Raw genomic sequence first — 17606 nt, forward strand, 5'->3', positions numbered from 1 at the left:
AGACATCATTTATTATTCTCCCAGATTTTATGAGGCTTTTTTTTTTTTCTGTAAGTCATTTTAAGGTGAAACAATGTACAAGTATTGGATGGACTTTTAGGCCTAGAGGCTTAGAACTCTTTTTTTTTTTTTTCCTTCTTTGGTCCCCTCTCTTTTTTTTTCTTTTTTAATTACTGGGTAACATTATCAAAGAAAAAATGAGTTAGGGAAGGAAGAGCTGATAGAGTTCTTGAGGTAAGAAGAGACTTGTTATTTCCACATAAGCGTTATTGATTTTATAATGTAGCAACCTTATCTTTATTTTGGCATTAATCTCACACTCCTTCCCCCAGATGGAATTTTTGTCTTAATGAGACTTGCATAATTGGCTTTTGTATAAAGAAAGTAAATTCTGTTTTTAGCAAAAGGCATTTCCTGTATAGAAAACAGTTCAAATGAATGGTTGCTTACTGATAAGTGACCAACTGGATGGCATTACTTAGATACATTGAGTTTAGTTGGAGCTCGTGAAGTTGAGCTCTTTGCTCATGGAATAGATCAAGTCATGGAACTGATGTCTGTTAAAAAAAAAAAACTGCCATCAGTATGATATGCATGTTTTTTTCTTGAGACCAAGAACTCTACAACTTGCTTATTTTTTGAATGAAGGTTCCTGTGAATTATATTGTGTCATACAAAACAGTAAGGCCCCTACTAAACCATACCAATTGCTGTCTTTACTTTTGGCTTTTTTTTTTTTTTTTTTTTTTTTTTTTAAAGAAAAGTTTTAGAAACTGTTGGCTAAACAATGTATTTTACATGGAAAGAGAGTAAGCAGCTCCAGTACAAAATACTTATGGGTTGAAAAAATTCACCTTTTTAATGTAAAGATGCAAAGTAGTTTTTTAATTTTGTAAAGAATTTAAGTATGTCCTGAAGGCCATAATCCTAAAGGCCACGATCACGTTTCTCTAAAAGGAACTTCTGCTTATAATCCATGAAGTGCCTGTTGGAAGGGTAAAGGTTTGATCTTGAAGTCATGTTTATGAATTCACGTATTACTAGCTATTTGTGAATTAGAAGAGAGCATTTGTTAATACTTGTCAGCATGTCTGTCCATCCGTACTGCACAACCATCATGTAGTCATTAATTAGCCCTATCCTTCGAAAAGCTTTTGATTGGGTTTGTGACATTGGCTGCCACATAACTTACAACAGGGTGAAATTGCATTTTTGTGTTGCATGAAATCAATGTAGAAGAGAGCGTGATAGCAAATGCATCATTAAATACAAAACACATCTTTGGCGAAAAGTTACGTGCCCTGTGAGCAAATGGAATTTTTTCACAAGATGTGATAAAATGACATGGTCACTTTTTTTTAATATTACCTTATAGTCTTCTGGAGTTGAATGCGTATTTTGGGAGAAAACAGTCTAACCAGTGAAATACATGTTTCATCTCAATTTATAAGCGTTTTTCTCAACTGTTTAAAATCTTCTGGTAAATATCTTCAACACTGATACATCTTTAATGGGGATCAATTGCTCTCAGTTCTGCTTTGTGGGGTCTTAGTCTTCCAAATGAGGGGCAGTGTCCTGTGCCCTTAATATACAACTTCATTTAGGATGATCATACTACAGTTAGCTGCAGGAATAAAGGCAGCCTTTTAATACTTGCATAGATTTGCAAATATTTATATAAAAAAAATCATATTTGATTGCACCTCCACACTTATTGCAGTTCAACTGATTTACCAATAAATCCAGGTACAGAAGCAGATGATTTTAGTGTATTACCATGCAAGAGGTAAACTGTTAGATCACTTTATGCATGCTCCTGGCCTGTCATGAATGCTGGGTGAAGTGTTGCTTAAGACTGGTGTATGATCTCATACTCGCGTTTTGCCTTGCATTTTCTCTGAGCTTAAAAAAATGCACATATTCTGTTACGATGAGACTGCTCAGATCTGGTAATTTAAGTAATTTATTGGTGTGTTTTTAGCCCTTGGTTTAAGTATAATCTGTTTTAACTAGGCTAATTTGATCTGCTGGGCAGCTAAAGCATTACATCCTGAACCTCTTCTCATGTTGTGCAAGTAGGTCTTCAGTTTGTGTATCAAAATAAGTTTTCCTTGCTTGAAGGTTGCATAATCTTAAAGCTGTAACAATGCTTTGTTTTCACTGCATCATTGTTCTTGAAGATGTATTTTGTAAGAGCTCTTACATGTAAAAAACTTGTTTGTAAGTTTGTTTGTATCAATCCATCGATAAGTTGCATCAGGAACATTTCTGATTCCCAGAAGCAGATTGAAGCAGAGCTAGTGGAAAACTACCCCGTGCTCTCCTTAGTGCCTACGGAAACCTGCTTGTGTTAGTCTCATGAAGTCCTGATTTCAGTTCTCTTGCGTTAGACAGCAGCTGACCGATCCGAGCAGTCTCATGGTAGAGAGCCTTTCCTGGAAATGGGGTTGTTGCTGTTGTTTTTAATAATCTGAATGATTGCTTCCTCTCAGTCGAGTTTAAAAAAGTTCAAGGTTTGGATTGTGTTTGTATCGCGCCGGCCATAACAACTCTGTGTGTCTGCCATCCCATAGTGCTCTGTAGGTTGGTTCAGGAGGGGCATTACATGGGTCAGGCACTGGAAGGGCCTGAGCTTTGGTGCTGTAACCTCAGGAGGTTTCGTTGGCTCAGGACGCTGACTTCCCTGGCTGCATGCAGCACGGCGTGGCATGTTTGATGTCTGGGAATCTGTTGTATGGGACCAAGTAGGTCAGCCGTGCTCAGGGTGCGCTTTGCTAGCTGGTCCTCTGCCAGCTCTCGTTTGCAGATTAAAGAAAAGCATTTAGAAGTACCTGGGTATTTATTCCTTGCTGTGAGCTAGGGATTCCTCCCTGAACAGGGGAGGCTCAGGTGAGCAAGGTGCTGTGTGATATTTCTGTTCCTCTTGCGGCAGAGCTGTCTGTACGTACAATAGCTATTGCTTTAGGTTTTTTCTGCTCTTTGAAACAACAGTTTTTCCCGTGAAAATGAAGGAGATTGGTAAATATGTTTCTTTTGAAGGGGAGAAAGTTTCTATAAAAAGGGATTCAACTTCACGTTCCACCTCAAGACCGAATCTGTCCCACGAGGAAGAATCGTGCTTGGTTATCCAGATACATAACCTGAATTTCAGAATCTCAGAGCATATGCAGCTCCTGTAGAAACTTGCATTTCCCATCTTGTAAATCTTGGCACCATTTTAAACATTTTGCTTCATCTGTTCAGTTCTGCAGTTACTTAAAGCTGTAAACACAGCTACCTGGGGGGGGACTGGTGGTTTCTCCGTGGCTCTTACTGCTTATCACCAAGGTGTGGAAGAGTTCCTCCTATTTTCAGGTACAGAATAGGGCCTGTGCTTTTAAGAGTGTACTGTTGCCTTTCTACAGCTGTGTGTATTTTTTTTTTTCGGAGAAGTGCCCTATTCATTTTCCAGCTGTTCTTTACCACTGGTAACATTATGACTGCACCACGAGTCCTGTAAGGATGCTGTCATTACTTCTGTTCTCTTTGTGGGGTTTTCTTTTCTCATGTTTCTTTCTTTTTTAAATCAAATTTTCGTTTCGAAGACATGCTCTACTTCTTGTGACTCTGATCAGAAGTTTTCCTGGCTCGTGCATCTGTTTTTCAGTGGACCATGTTGTGTGCTGCTTCCCTACCTCTTCGGCCATTTAGTCAGACATTTGGGTGTAGCGTTTCAGTCGTGGGTTGTTAATGGGTAAACAAACTGGTTTGCATCAAGGCCCGAACAACCTGAACAATGTTTTGAAATTGAGGGGACACGGTGTCACATTTAGAAAATTATGTTATTACGTTGCAGCTATTCGAGGCTTTTTTATATAAGCCTGGAAATGTCAGGCTTTGTTCAGCTTCGGGGCGTTAAAGCGCGCAGCTTGGCGTATGCCAGAACATCTCATCTTCCCGGCCAGTGGAAAGAAGCAGTCAGTCTCGCTTCTGACTTGTTTGTTTCTTTAACTACACCAATACAGCTGAAAAATACCTGAATCCCGTTCCTTTCTGTAAGTTGAAATAAGAATGAAACGTTTTAAGGGCTCTGTCCTTGAGCGCTTCTGGGAGCAGGAGCGAGACCTTTCAGGAACTCCTGGCTTTCGTTTGACGGGGCTGGGCACTTCGGAAGCAGCACAAAAGCGCTTAGGATATGAGCCTGCTTTGCTGGCGATAAGATAGAAAATGTAAACCAGCTAAAACGGTAAAGGAAAAGACCTAAAAGCAGCGCGGTGTTTGCCGCATAGAAACTGTAAACACAAACTCGATAGGCCTCAAAAATCAATAATTGGGAAAATTATAGCATGATCAATGAGCACACTGTTAAATTACAGTCAAATCAAGTCAAATCCAATGCACAGGGGGTGTTGGCAGGTACTTTCTCCTGGGGTGGCAGCTCCTAATGGTGGGGTTTGTCTCCTGGAGAGCAGCACAGGGCTCTGCCCACGGACGGGGCTGAGGCCCTGTAGGGTGAGTGCTGCCCTTCAGGTGCTTTTGCCTCTTTTTCTTCATGGAACAGGGAGCTCTGAAATCTTCAGGCATGACTACAAAGCAGTCTGTAAGTGCTAAGGGCAGCTGGTTGTATAGTTTTTATTAGAGGGTGGAGGGAAGCAATTTTTTTTATTGCTTTCCTGGCACTGTTGCATCAGGAACCTGATCCGGATTGTTAAGGGAGGATGAAAACTGATCCTGTCACTCGTGGCAGAGTTCCCACGTGTCTTGGTCTGCTGTATCTGCTGGTTCTCTGGTTTTAGGGAGGGTTTTTTTTGGTGGCTGTGACACGAGGACTCCTCATCTTGATCTTAATATTCCTTCAGTGATAATTCCTATGGGCAGCCAGGTCTTAGAGTACCCTCAGAGGGCTGAGAGGGGGGCATTAATACTTAACTTAATCATCCTTAGCAAAAAAAAAAAAAAAAAATGCATCCCCTAATTTGAGAATTGCCTTTTCTCCCCTGCTCTCATACAGAGCATTTACACCTTGGGCTTCCCCCTTCCGTGGGTCCTTCTTGCCAGTGGTTGCAGAAACCAGCCAGCTTTCTGCAGCTTTTAGGATGCTGCTCGCGGTCCTTCTGGCAACTGGACTTGTGTATTGATCCTCAGATGGCTTCAGAGGGCTGGAGGACTAGCCGGGCTGGTGCATGGTTTATAGTCACTTCTGTATTTTACCATGGAAACTATTAGCACTGCTTGGGAATAAGCATTTAAGGAACAGCGAAACTTCCTGGAAAACACACAGGGTCTCTGTAGAGTTACCTCTACGTATCCGTGGCCTCTTCAGGCAGTCCCTGCCCTGCCTTTGAAAGCTTTCCAGCAGTGCAATTCTTGCAGTTGTCACTTTGGATGCGATCCCAAGCAGAAACGCTTCTTGGGTGAGGGCAGTGAAATGCTGAGGCTCGGGGATTCGCATCTCTTTCCACACGTAAAGCAAGTAGTTCCCCACCACGGCATCTGCAGCAGTTTAGGTGATGTCACTGTCAACGTAGAAAAAGATTTGAAAAGGCTTTCTAGAAGAAAACATTCGATGCAGCGCGCTGAAACCACGTACGGTGGAGCTGGGGGGGTGTTTTGTTGGGGTTCTTACTGTTCTACAACAAAATAGCCTTACCTAGGGCAAAATTACATCGTTTTTTCCCTGCCTTGAGTATTTACAATGTTTGACTGAGCACGTCTGTAGGGTAAGTCATGAAGAGCGTTTTCAGTATCAAAGTTGTGGTGCCCTCCTGGACGGGAGCCAGACTTCACGCAGGATGGTGCAGACAAATTCACTGGGGTGTCGTTATAAATTATTTCCAACATTTTAATCAAAACATATATTTAGTTGTGAACAGATGACTGTTCTGGAGCGATGGTGGTCTCTTCAGAGCTAAAATTGTAACTGAGCTTCTGTTAAGCCTGATTCTGTTAGGTCTCTCACTCCCTTAATCTTGCTGAAAGTAAACCGATCCACCTAGAACGTCTCATGTGTGGTCCTGTGGCAGAGGAGAACTATTTTGGGATCGGGATGATATCTTAAACACCTTGTTAGTACTGTTTATTTGAAAAACTTGGGTGGGAGAAGGTAGCTTGTATCTTTTTTTTTTTTTTCCCTAAATGTTTCCTACCTCAAATTTGCATGGGGCATGCATTTCAGATCTGGAGAGGTGGTTTTTACAATTCATAAATCAGGTTTGATCTTTCTGACGAGGTTATTCCTTAGCCCGAGGTTGGGGACTTTGTTTGTTTGTGTATTTTGTTCTTTTTAACAACTTTTGGAGATCGTTGATGCAAACTTTACCTGACAGGTTGGAGACTATTTAAAACCTCCAGAACTCTCAGTTTGCAAGATTTGGCAGTGTGAGGCATGGAAGCAGCTCGGCATTTGCTTTGTATCAGAGGGCATGAACACGGATCTGGTTCTATACAATGATATTTTCCAAATGTAAAAGTAACAAAATACGTTGCTTGGAAAGAGGATTTTTCCCCTACTTAGAGAAAATAATACACATTATGTAACATAGTATAATAAATAGATATAAAACAATAATTAATAATTATATTAATACATAAAAGTATAATTAAGGGTTTGGGGTTTGATACAGTAGTGTTTTAAATAAATAGCAATATAATAGTAGTTGGCTTCCTGCAATAACACAAACTTTTGCTCAGACCAGGAGGTTGCATAAGGCAGCGAACCTAGAAATCAGGAAGTCTGAGCTAAATTTCTTGCTGACCGTCAGACTTCCTCTTTGGTCTCGGCTACATTGTTCTCCTTCAGGCCTACTGTATTAAAAAAAAAAGCTCCATTTAATTAATAAGGTCCTTGAAATAGGAAACTTTCTCATATTAAATCCACCACTTGCTATGATAAAAATTCAGTCTTTGTGATACTTTATGTGTGGGCTTAGAGGCTTTCCTACTGTTTATTAAATCTGTTCAGTTTCTTCTCCGGAAAGTGGAATGAAGCTGACCCATTTCTTCCCACAGTGTTCTCTTTCTGCATTTCGTGTACATTAGTGTGTGTACGAGGCCTTTCTGGAAAGAAATTTTTAAAATACTAGGATAAGATTTTAACATGAAATAACGGGATTTCTAAAACTTGCTAAGTATATAACACTGCTACACATTTGCACAATAAACCTCATTCTGTGAGTGTCATTTAAGGATATAATGCCAATAAAAATATTTTTCAATATGTGAAGTTTTTCTTTTGTGCAATGTTATAAAAAACAATAAATACCCAACCTTTTCTTCGTTTTTATGAACCCTGTACATAATAACTGCAAATTCATTGTTACTGCTTTAAAAAAAAGAGCCTGTAAAGTTGTTGATGTGCTGTTGGTGTTTCCTGGTATCTGCTCCAAAATTCGTGCTGAGATGGAAGTGGAGCCTTTGCAGAGGAAAATGTTTCCACTTGCTGTTCCAGTTGGGAAGTTTTCTGGTGGGAGTTGAAGGTGGCACCTCATTCCGAGCTGCACGTTGACAAATGGCTAAACGAGCTTTTGTAATTTTTGCAAAATTTCCTAATATGCAGTAAGCATTATTTCTATTGGGTTTAGTAAGCTTTTGTTAATCGCCACCCCTGCATACATAACTTTTGTTATTAGCTACCCCACTGTACTGACATTGCACGTTTCTTTCACGTTCTGATGGAAACTATTTGAGATTTCATTTTCAAAATGTCTCGTGAAAATCCCTGATGTTTCCCAGGCTTAAGGTACAAATCTCACATCCTAAAGCCCAGCTGGCTACCTGTGCTTTGGCTGTGTGGCGAGCACAAGAGTCATTTTTATGCAAATAAAGGCCCTGCTTTATCACGGAGGCGGTGACTTCAGATGGGAGTAGGCAGGAATCAATGAACGCTGAGTTCAGCGCGGATCCTCAGCAGCTGGACGGGCTCCAGGATGACTGCAGCACTGGTGGAGAAGAATTTGGGCTGGAGAAAAGGGAAGGCCGATGTTTCAGTCCTGCAGAGCCTCTGCGTTTTTACTATGTCAGGAAGTGAGGTCAGGCACAGCCGCTGTATACTGTAATTGTTTTCTGGAAGGCTAGTCATTAAGATTTTCTGTTTTTCTTAGAAGCCTTTGTAGTGTGAGGCTGTCAGTGGAAAATACTGCGTTTTTTTTTTAATATGGTTAACATGATTAACCATATTACATTTAACGGTGTTGGATTACTCAGAGCTTCTCAGAGTTTACTTCTAAAATATGAGCTGGTTTTATTTGGTTTAAAAAGCCTTAATATCCCACTTTGTCATACCCAGATATAGCAAAACATTACTTTTAAAGTCTGTTAGCATTAAGTAATTTGAAATCCATCTTTCAAGACTTTCATATGAGCTAATATTCCTGGAAGTCTGATCAAATTTGTAGGTATTAGAACAAAGTGACATTCATTTTAGGATCACAGAATGGCAGGGAGTTGGAAGGGACCTCAAAGCCCACCCAGTGCCACCCCCTGCCACGGGCAAAACACCTCCCAGGAGCCCAGAGGGCCACCACTTGTCACCAGCTTCCACCTTGACACAGAGCCATCATCTGCAACTCTGGCTGCCAGATCCAGCAAAAATCCAATCAATAAGGAAACAAATGTGAGTCCTCAGTGTAACAAACTGATTACACTTAGTTAACTATGTGTCAATGAGTACTACAGGTTAGTGAAGCAAATTCAATTTATATATTGACATAATCATATGTATGACATAATCATTTTTTCACTTATTTGTATTCCAAACTGAGACACCAGAATGAATTCAGGCAAGATGCTGAATGTACACCCTGCTGTATGTTAAATTTTAATATATATTCTATTAGCTTTGTAAAATTAAAATATTTCAGCATTTTAGATGTATTTTTCTTGAGCTACCTCTCTTGGAGGGGTGTTTCTGAGCTGGTTAGTCCTGCTGCTGCTTTTTAATGACTGTTGTGCTGGATGGGCTTTAATCCATCCTCCAGGCCAAACAAGGGTGGGGAATGACCTTTAGCTGATGCATACTAGAAACCACTGTAAGTAAATGAATCAGGCAAGAAGTACCCTTACAAAACATAACCTTTCTAAAAATTAATCTGTTTAGCTCCATGCTGACTCAAAAAACATCCAGGGCAGGGTGACAGAGCTCCAGAAGATACATCTCCAAATTCTCTTATTGATTCTTACATAACCATTCACTATCAGTGTATTCTTTGAAATGTGGAAAATGACAAAATTTGTCTAGTCCCTGATACTTCCAGAAGGGATTTTTGTTTTTTAATCCATAACTTTAGATTTTGCCTGTTAGCACTGACTGCAGTTTTAGCACTGATGCTTCTGTTTGTTTTCTTCTCGCTGCCCACGTGGATAGCTGGTAGTGATGATAGACTTAAAATGTCTCAGGGCCAAGAACAGACCCTGGAAAATAGCTGTCTGAGCCTGTCTTATCAAGGTAGAAGTGACCAGCTGTGACAGATGGCCTGAGGTGGTTTTGGGTTCAGCTCTACCTGCAGGCGGTTCTTCCTTCTTTGGGCCACCCGCAGCTCACCAGCTGGGTTTGGCTGCCCGAGCTGACTTGTCTTGGGTTCTGGGTAAAACCAAGAGTTCAGAGAATGCCTGGGGCAGGGGCAGAGCTTCAGGGGAACTGTGACTCTTCATTTGGTAACACTTTGACCGGGGGAGTTGTGGCTGGAGATCAGTTCTTGGTTCTCAGCTCTGCCGTTGTGCCCACGCGCTGCTTGTCCTCCACCTGCAGTGCTTGCCCTCCTCTCACAGCAGCCATGCAGCGTTCCTGACCCTGCTGCTGCTTTTGTGTTAAGGGTCAGGGGGCTGAGCTAGTCACTGAATATCCCGAGTTGGAAGGGACCAACGAGGACCATCGAGTCCAACTCCTGGCTCCACACAGCACCACCCAAAAATCAGCCCCTATGTTTGAGAGCGTTGGCCAAATGCTTCTTGAGCTCCAGCAGGCTCAGCGCTGTGCCCACTGCCCTGGGCAGCACGTCCCAGTGCCCGACCACCCTCTGGGTGCAGAACCTTTCCCTAACCCCCAGCCTGACCCTCCCCTGTCCCAGCCCCATGCTGTCCCCTCGGGTCCTGTCGCTGTCCCCAGAGCTCAGCGCCTGCCCCTCCGCTCCCTGTGAGGGAGCTGCAGGCCGCCACGAGGCCTTGGCCTGCTCTGCTCGGGGCTGAACAAACCCAGGGATTTCAGCTGGTCCTCATACATCTTCCCCTCCAGACCCTTCACCAGCTTCACAGCCCTCCTTTGGATGCTCCCTTCCTAGACAGCAGGGCCGGATGGCTTGCTCCTAGGCTAGCAGTAGCGGAGGTGCGGGTAACGGCTTTTCAAGATGCATTTCTACTTCTTTGGGTTGTTTTTCAGGAAATTGTGCTGGGTAGTAACTTCTTAGGGATTCTCTTTTACCCAATATCACCTGCTTCCTTGAACGAAATGGAGGTGAACCTGTTGGTACCATGCTTGGGTGTGCTTTGTTTCCATCGAGAAGTTTGAGCTGTTAAACGTGCTGGGGTTGAGTCCCGTTCCTTCTAAACAGCAGAAGCGGTACCTTTGAGAGCAGCCCTGTGTTTTGCTGCTCCTTTATCAGTATTCTCAATGTAATGAAGCTGTGCTCTTAAAGAAGAAAACAAAACAAGAAAAAAACTGAGGGGCTTTGCAAATAAAAAATGATAATAAAAAGCAGTGTGCAGCGGGCTGTGCCTCTTTGCTGTTCGGGTGCTGTCACTTGCAGCCATCTGAGCCCAGCTGTGAAGTGTTGGCTTTCTGAGTCAGCTGAAACTGCCCAGGGGTTATTGAAATGGTTTCATTTACGCTAGCACTTCCATTTTCTCTTAACATATGGAGATTACTACTTGCCGTGAAATAGTATTCAGTGTTTTTGGAGGCTGTCGGTAACCCTATGAAAACACTTGTTTGAAAGACTTCAAGAGGAAGTTCTTGGTGTGAAACATCCCAAGGTAGAGCATGAAGCAAGCAGGAGGGGTGTGTGTGGAGGTGAAATGTGCCTGCTACCTGTGCAGTCTGGGATGCTGAAAGGCACCTGGGTGTTGGACGGCGCACGCAGAGCCCCCGAGAACTGCACCCAGCCAGGTGGGAGACACGGGCAGGAGCAGCGGGGTTATTTAAAGCTGCAGGTGGCACTGGGGCTCCTTTCAGAACACGTCTTTCTACAGCTGGTTGTTTTGGTTAGCTCAACAGCTGAATGCAGGTTTAGTTGCTTTTTGATGAAGGGTTTTCCCCTTTATATTAAGTGCTAATTTCTGTCGTCTTTGAGGTTTTTAAATGAAGGAAATGGATACTGTGCGCACACGCGCATGTATTTTATATATCTAACATAAAATAAAACAATGTATTTTCAGTCTGCTTGTGTATACTGAATTCCTATTATGGAAGCAATTTCTCTTAAGGCTTAACTATAAACCTCTAAAAATAGAAGAGCTGTAGAAGAAGAAACTACTGCCATAATTTTAGCATACTGACTGGCAGCGTTACTGTACAGATATTTTTAAGTGAAATAGTTGCATACAGTCAGATGAGCTTGTTTCCTTGGCAGTGGTAATTCAAAATCTGGCAAATAAGGCAGAAGATTATTCTGTTCAGGAAGTAAATAACACGCTAAGGTAGTTAGGTATATTTAGGACAAACCTGATACAAATTTAAACCTTGGAAGTCACGTCTAGCCCTCGCACCTGGCTCTTTGGTCCCTTAAAATTGTGTTACTGGAGCAGCCCTGGAAAGCAGTTGGTATGCAGAATTCAGCTAGTTTCCTTGGCAGTGGTGGATATTTTATTATGTGGCTGTGCGATTGTATCAGTTATTTTGAGATGCTCTTGCAAACAAGAAGCAGTGTGGTTTTGCTATTGCATGCTTCCAGCCTCTTTACCTTGCAATGCTAATGCAGGGGAAATCTTGCAATGCCACCTTTGATACAGATCCTTTCTGGATAATAGGAGTTAACACCAGCAGAAATTATGAAAGTCCAGCTGTATTTTTCCCACTGTTGCTAGTCTGCTGAAGATACAGACCACAAGTACAGAATTAATCAGTTTTGTGGCTTTTTTTTTTTTTCCCAAATACTTTCATTTCCATACTGGCTATAGAGAACTGAACAAGGATGTAGCAGTAGAATATAGACTGGCTTGGTTCGTGCACAGGTGGGATGTTGTTTTTCCGTTTTGTTCATATGTTTTGCTTTTTAATTCAATTGGAGTATCCTAAATGCATTTTGGTTCTTCTGTCTGGGTTATAGGAGGTAATGGGGAGGAAGAAAGAAATGTCAGCATTTCCTGTAGTCTGTTATCTTGTGCTTTTTATGGATGCTGAATTAACTATACACCAAAAATTCATTAACATTTGCATTATATTTTGCCTTATTGCAATTATGGTTTATTCACTAGAAGCCCAAAACTGTGCAGCACTTTTCCATTTGCATTTCTCCATGACTTAAAGACTTTTGTGCAAAGTACTCTAGTCTCTCTTGTGTTACCTTAAGCTTTGCTTTCACCGTGTCAGAATTCTGCATTAATGACTTGTTGCAACATTGGAGAAACTGCAGGTTTTCTAATCAGCACAGGGACTGAAATGTATGTGTAGTATGTGAATTATGTGGCCTAAACCTTGAGTTGTAACCAGTTTAGAAATTGTAATTCCAAATTTTAAGAATAAGGTGCTCCGTAAGTGTAAGCTATGCTGTTGTATAGTTGTGTCACCTATGTGCTGATTTCATCACTTGTGGCAGTGCTGAACGAGCTATGCATGATACGTATTTAAAGAATTTGTTTTTAGAAGAAAGATACGCATTGCTTAAACACAGTATTTGAAAAGGACAATTACTCGGGAGAGGGGGAAGGTTTAAATCTAATACTGGCACTGTCTTTTGTTTTAGCAGGTGGTTAACGTGAGCAATTGTCAATGAATGGTTTTCAGACATGATGGCCGACCAGCCGCCTCCACTGGAAGCTACGCCCATACTGAACGAAGTGCCGCTTCTACCTCATATGGTTAATGGGGACAGCATACAGCAGGCAAGTAAATCTGTTGCATTTCCATACAGCTCATGTCATACTGTGCCTGCGGTGTTGGTAGGGAGGCTGACATTCAAGCACACTGTAGAAAACTGATGCTTGAAAGAAGAAGAGGCAAAATAAAGCAACTGTGGTACGAATTTACAAAGTAGCCCCCTCCCTGGAAGTGGTCAAGGCCATGTTGGGATGGGACCTTGAGCAACCTGATCTAGTGGGAGGTGCCCCTACCCACACAGGGGGGTTGGAACTGGATGGTCTTTAAGGTCCCGAACCATTCTAGGATTCTGTGAAAAGCATGTGGTGCTCAACACTGATGTTGGCAGTAAACTCGAAGTGCTAACTATGCAGAGGAAGAAAATCATTCAACGCTACTGTAGTGGAAGTATGAAAAGATTGTGAATTGAAAGGGATGTTTTATACACACGGAAGTGCTTTAAAATTAAACTAAAAAATAAAAAGAATAAAAGGAAAATCTATTGTCTGGATGTAATATTTAATAAAACTAAGGCTGTGAAGGCTCTTCTTAAAGCTCAGGTAAAGTTATAAATATTAGAAAGTGGCTGCAGTGCTCTAAACTGAGAAGTCTGTTGCAGGGAAATGTAGAGGAGAGGAAAGAAGACCTCTGGTTTCCTGATACTAAGAACCTTCATTATTAATTGCAGTGCACTGGTGAAACCTGAGTATACTTTGCTGAAACTTTAGAATTTTATTGGACACAAGCCTTCAGAAGTACCTACTATGAGTAGAAATACAGACAAATTGAAAGCAAAATTATTTGACTGAAGTACAAGCTTGTTCAAGTTATTAGTAAACTTGAAGTGAATTTATTGCTTGGAGATAAAAGTTAATTGCCTTGTACTGCAAGTGCCACGTTGTCTTCCCCTTTTTTGGAGGTTGATTTTCAGTGTGTGTTCAGAAATATTACAGACATCCTGATGTTTTAACACTGGATCTTGATTTAAGAAGCATCTTTCCCCAGCTCCAGCAGCTACAAACATTGTAGGAGAGAAGAGGGGGGTTTTGTTTGTTTGTTTAAATAGCTGACTGTCTATTTGTTGGCAGGAACAACAAAAGAAAACATAAATTTGAAGGCTTTATTTAGCTGGAGTTAAACAATCAACTTGTTGAAGCAGGGGATTAAATTGTCCATTGCTTTATTCTGATCAATATATAACTTCAAGTATCTGGCAGTAATGACTGTGTCTTGAAATAAGCACAGCTATAAAATATCTAAACTAGTTCTGAAGTTCTAGCATTAGCAACGTGAAATTTTAGACACTGACCAGCTGTGAGATTATTCAGTAGCTAATGTTTCATGTTGCACAAGGAAAATAGATCAAGTAGGCCTAATTGGAGACCGGCTCCATAGCTGTTTTTGTACAGCATGTCTTTGTGTAGATCAGTGTGTAGAATACTAGTGTGCAGTGAATGACCCAAAAGGTGACCCTCGGTGAAGTCTTGAGAACCTAGTGGAGGCCGTTTGCAATTGGGTACAGTTTAAAAAAATAAAATAAAAATTTGGGGATGCACAGGAAAATGGTATTTGAAGAGTAGACTTGAAAACTGAGAGTCTCCAAGACTTACAGTTGAGTTGCTTTGAAAGTAATGAGTAAGTCTGTCAACTGAACATAGGTGCATCTGTCTTCAGGGGTGGGAATGTCATTTCATTGAGTGTGCCAGCGTGTCTCATTCTAGCACATCTGCATATAAACAGCTACATCATATTGCCATCCTTCTGTCACTTAACAAACAGGCTTGCTGCTCATTTGCTGCATTTTCTTGTGGAGGAGAGACTGCTGAGCCACAAACCCTCTTTCAAGTAGAGTATTAATTTATTAATGCAGAATTTTAATTATTTGTTGCCAGAGCCACAGAGGGCAGGCTAATTACAAAGTATTGCACAGTGTTTTTCTCTTCAGAAATAAAATTTGTGCCATTCCACAAGTCACTGCAGTCAGATGCAGCATCCAATTCATCAGTTTCATTTCACATGAAGTGTACGTAAATTGGAAATTTTCTGGAAGGATTTCTTGTTCTGAAAGAAAACTACAGCAGTGGAAGTGAAAAACAGCTAAAAGCAAAACCCTGACCAGTGCTTTGAAAGAGCTTTCAAACTGTGTTGATCCCATTAGTTCTGAAATGGGTATGTGGGACACCTGAGGCTGTTGACATTACTGGGACTGCTGGCACTAGTCTGGCCTCCAGCTTGGCTTAGGCCGGCTATCGAAACACTCGAGCTTCCTGGAAATTTTCCTTGATGGAAGGTAGATGGAACTGCTTTTGCTTCATTAATTAGGGTGAGTCATTCCTCCAAGACACTGCCCCCATGCATTCCTGAAATTCCAGTCTCGGAGCTGCTCTGCAGTCCTGTGATTACACCACTTGTGATTCTTTTCACTGAGTTCAGCTAATAGCTTCCTGAACTGCAGTTCACTGAACTTCTTCCCAAGCTCTGACCTGTGCAGAGGCTCTGAATTTCTAAAAGGATTCCTTTCCTGCCTCTGAATTTTCCTGTCCGTGGAGATGAGACTAGCTGTGAGGTTTAATACCTGCCTGGGGAGTCCTGTCCCCTGCTAGTGTGTCCTTCCCTAGCAGCTGTATTTTAATGCAGACCTTGTTTTTTCTTCTTCTTTGTGCTCTGGCAAATTCCCAGCCCCTTATTGCCAGTTTTGTTTCCTTAAAAAAAAAAATAAAAGTAACGTTGCATCACTTTCTTTACTTCTAGAATTTTAGTAAAGTTTCGTATTTGCTAATACACTGAAATGACAGATCTGCTTACGTTTCAGTGTTTCAATTATGGCTTTTTTAAAAATATTACCTTCTTCTGTCCTCCTTGTGGAGCCATAATAAATATACCTGGCTGGCTAAATGACTATTTCAGGGGCATTTGCTGTCCTACTTTTGTCCAGAAGCAAGCTACCTACCCAGAGTAGAATTATTTCTCATACTGTGAACTCACTGGAGTGGGGTTGGTGTTCTTTGGTGTTCTAAAATACATTTCCAAATGTCTTTTATTGCAGTTTTTAGATTGAATGTCTTTGTGCTCACCATCACCAGGGTGGAATTTTGACTGTAACTTTGCTGTTCTTACGTGGCCAACCCCCCTGTTGTACTAAAGAATTAGACCTGCGATATAGTAGAATCTCACTGTAGAGTTCTCGTAGTGAAGTTCTCAATGTTACGGTAAAACTGAAGCATGGTTGCCAAAATGTTGTAATTCTGTGCTAGTGCTAGAATGAGGCGATAGTTTGCCCTGTGCAGCACAAGTGAATTGGTAATCTGGACTGCCAGAGGAATCATTCTGGCAGCTGTCCGCCCTGATTTGGGTGACAGTGAATATGCTCTTGTTCAAATTGACTCGGTGACCCTCACTGGGAGTTGCGTGTCATTAGCTACAGGATCACACAGATAGGAGAAAACACATCTGATCTTTCAGGAGCTGCAGAGCAGAGGTGGTCGGCATGATCTGCTTTACCACCTCATTCCCTCTTCCTTCACTCCCAAAGGACCTTATGCTTCTGTTAAATTAGCTGATAACATGAGGAAATACGTTGTCAAAATGCCTACCATCAATGAGAAAATGTGGCTGCTTTTTGCACAAAGCAGCTTTTTCTTTTCCTGTAGTCTTGATTTTTGCCAGTTTAGATCTGGAACTGAAGTATTCTCTTAGGCAAAACTCAGAAAGCCAAGTGAAGAACAGGTCATTTATTGATTCAGAAAGAAGAATATACAGCAGTGTGGAAAATAGAGAAAATAAATACTTGATTATTTCAGGTGTATCAATGGAAGCACTGCAGGTAGTAATTTATATCAAAGTGGGAGGAAATTTCATTCTTCCTCAGTTTGCCTTTTAATCTCTTAAGGCTGCCAGAACCTCTTTCATTCTAATCAAACGTGTAGGTATAAATAAAATGGTTGTATTTTTCCTCTAATTAATCTCTAAAATTAAAAAAAAAATGAATAAACAAAAAAACAGCTACTCTATATTTTGCTTTTTTGCAGGTTATTCTTGTGCAGGTAAACCCAGGTGAAACATTTACAATTACAACTGAAGATGGACACATTCAGTGTATTCAAGGTAAAGGAAACACTGAAGTACCCAATACAAATATTCTTGCTCTCTGCAAATGTCTTAAAATTACTACTAGAATTTTTCTGTAATGTCAGATGTGTTTTTTATGTGTTCCATGATGTAATAAATCAGATTTTTTCAGTTTGTACTTAAAGCACAAATAAGACAGCACTGAGAAATTGCCAGGCTTCCTTGCATCTCTGCAGACCTTGCTAATAACTCTTAAAAGGTTGGCATTTCAACAGCTCTTTTAATGATTTAATATCTACAGGATATAGATAAGATCCTGTAATGATCCTTCTTAGGCTCTTAACACACGAATTTGTGAGATTTAATCCAGACTTCTCTAAACAAATGTAATATGTGCCGTGTGATCTCACTTTGAGGTCAGGTAGCAGCATTAGCAGTTTGTTAACATTGAGGGAAGCATCACTACTGCCTGTGTGTGGCCTCAAAGTGCTTTTTAGCTGGTGGGTAAGTGACACGACTGCAAATCTGAGGCTGGTTCAAAATATCTCCTATA

The 17606-nt window shown here is 41.2% G+C and overlaps 1 protein-coding gene across 4 annotated transcripts in view; it reads left to right on the forward strand.

The window, feature by feature from the left end:
* The window catches only part of LOC137863916 (fibronectin type-III domain-containing protein 3a-like), a 45605-nt gene that overhangs the window by 4691 nt on the left and 23308 nt on the right, over positions 1-17606 (forward strand). For 2 of the 4 annotated variants that reach the window (XM_068697525.1, XM_068697527.1), the window contains exons 3-4: positions 12873-13011; positions 17014-17089. In XM_068697525.1, the coding sequence (XP_068553626.1) occupies positions 12916-13011; positions 17014-17089 (172 nt within the window). In that variant the 5' untranslated portion in view covers positions 12873-12915. The remainder of the gene's footprint in view (positions 1-12872; positions 13012-17013; positions 17090-17606) is intronic. The other 2 variants (XM_068697526.1, XM_068697528.1) reach the window with 1 other exon arrangement.

The sequence above is a fragment of the Anas acuta genome, chromosome 13 (assembly GCF_963932015.1).
Source record: "Anas acuta chromosome 13, bAnaAcu1.1, whole genome shotgun sequence".
Taxonomy (NCBI): domain Eukaryota; kingdom Metazoa; phylum Chordata; class Aves; order Anseriformes; family Anatidae; genus Anas; species Anas acuta.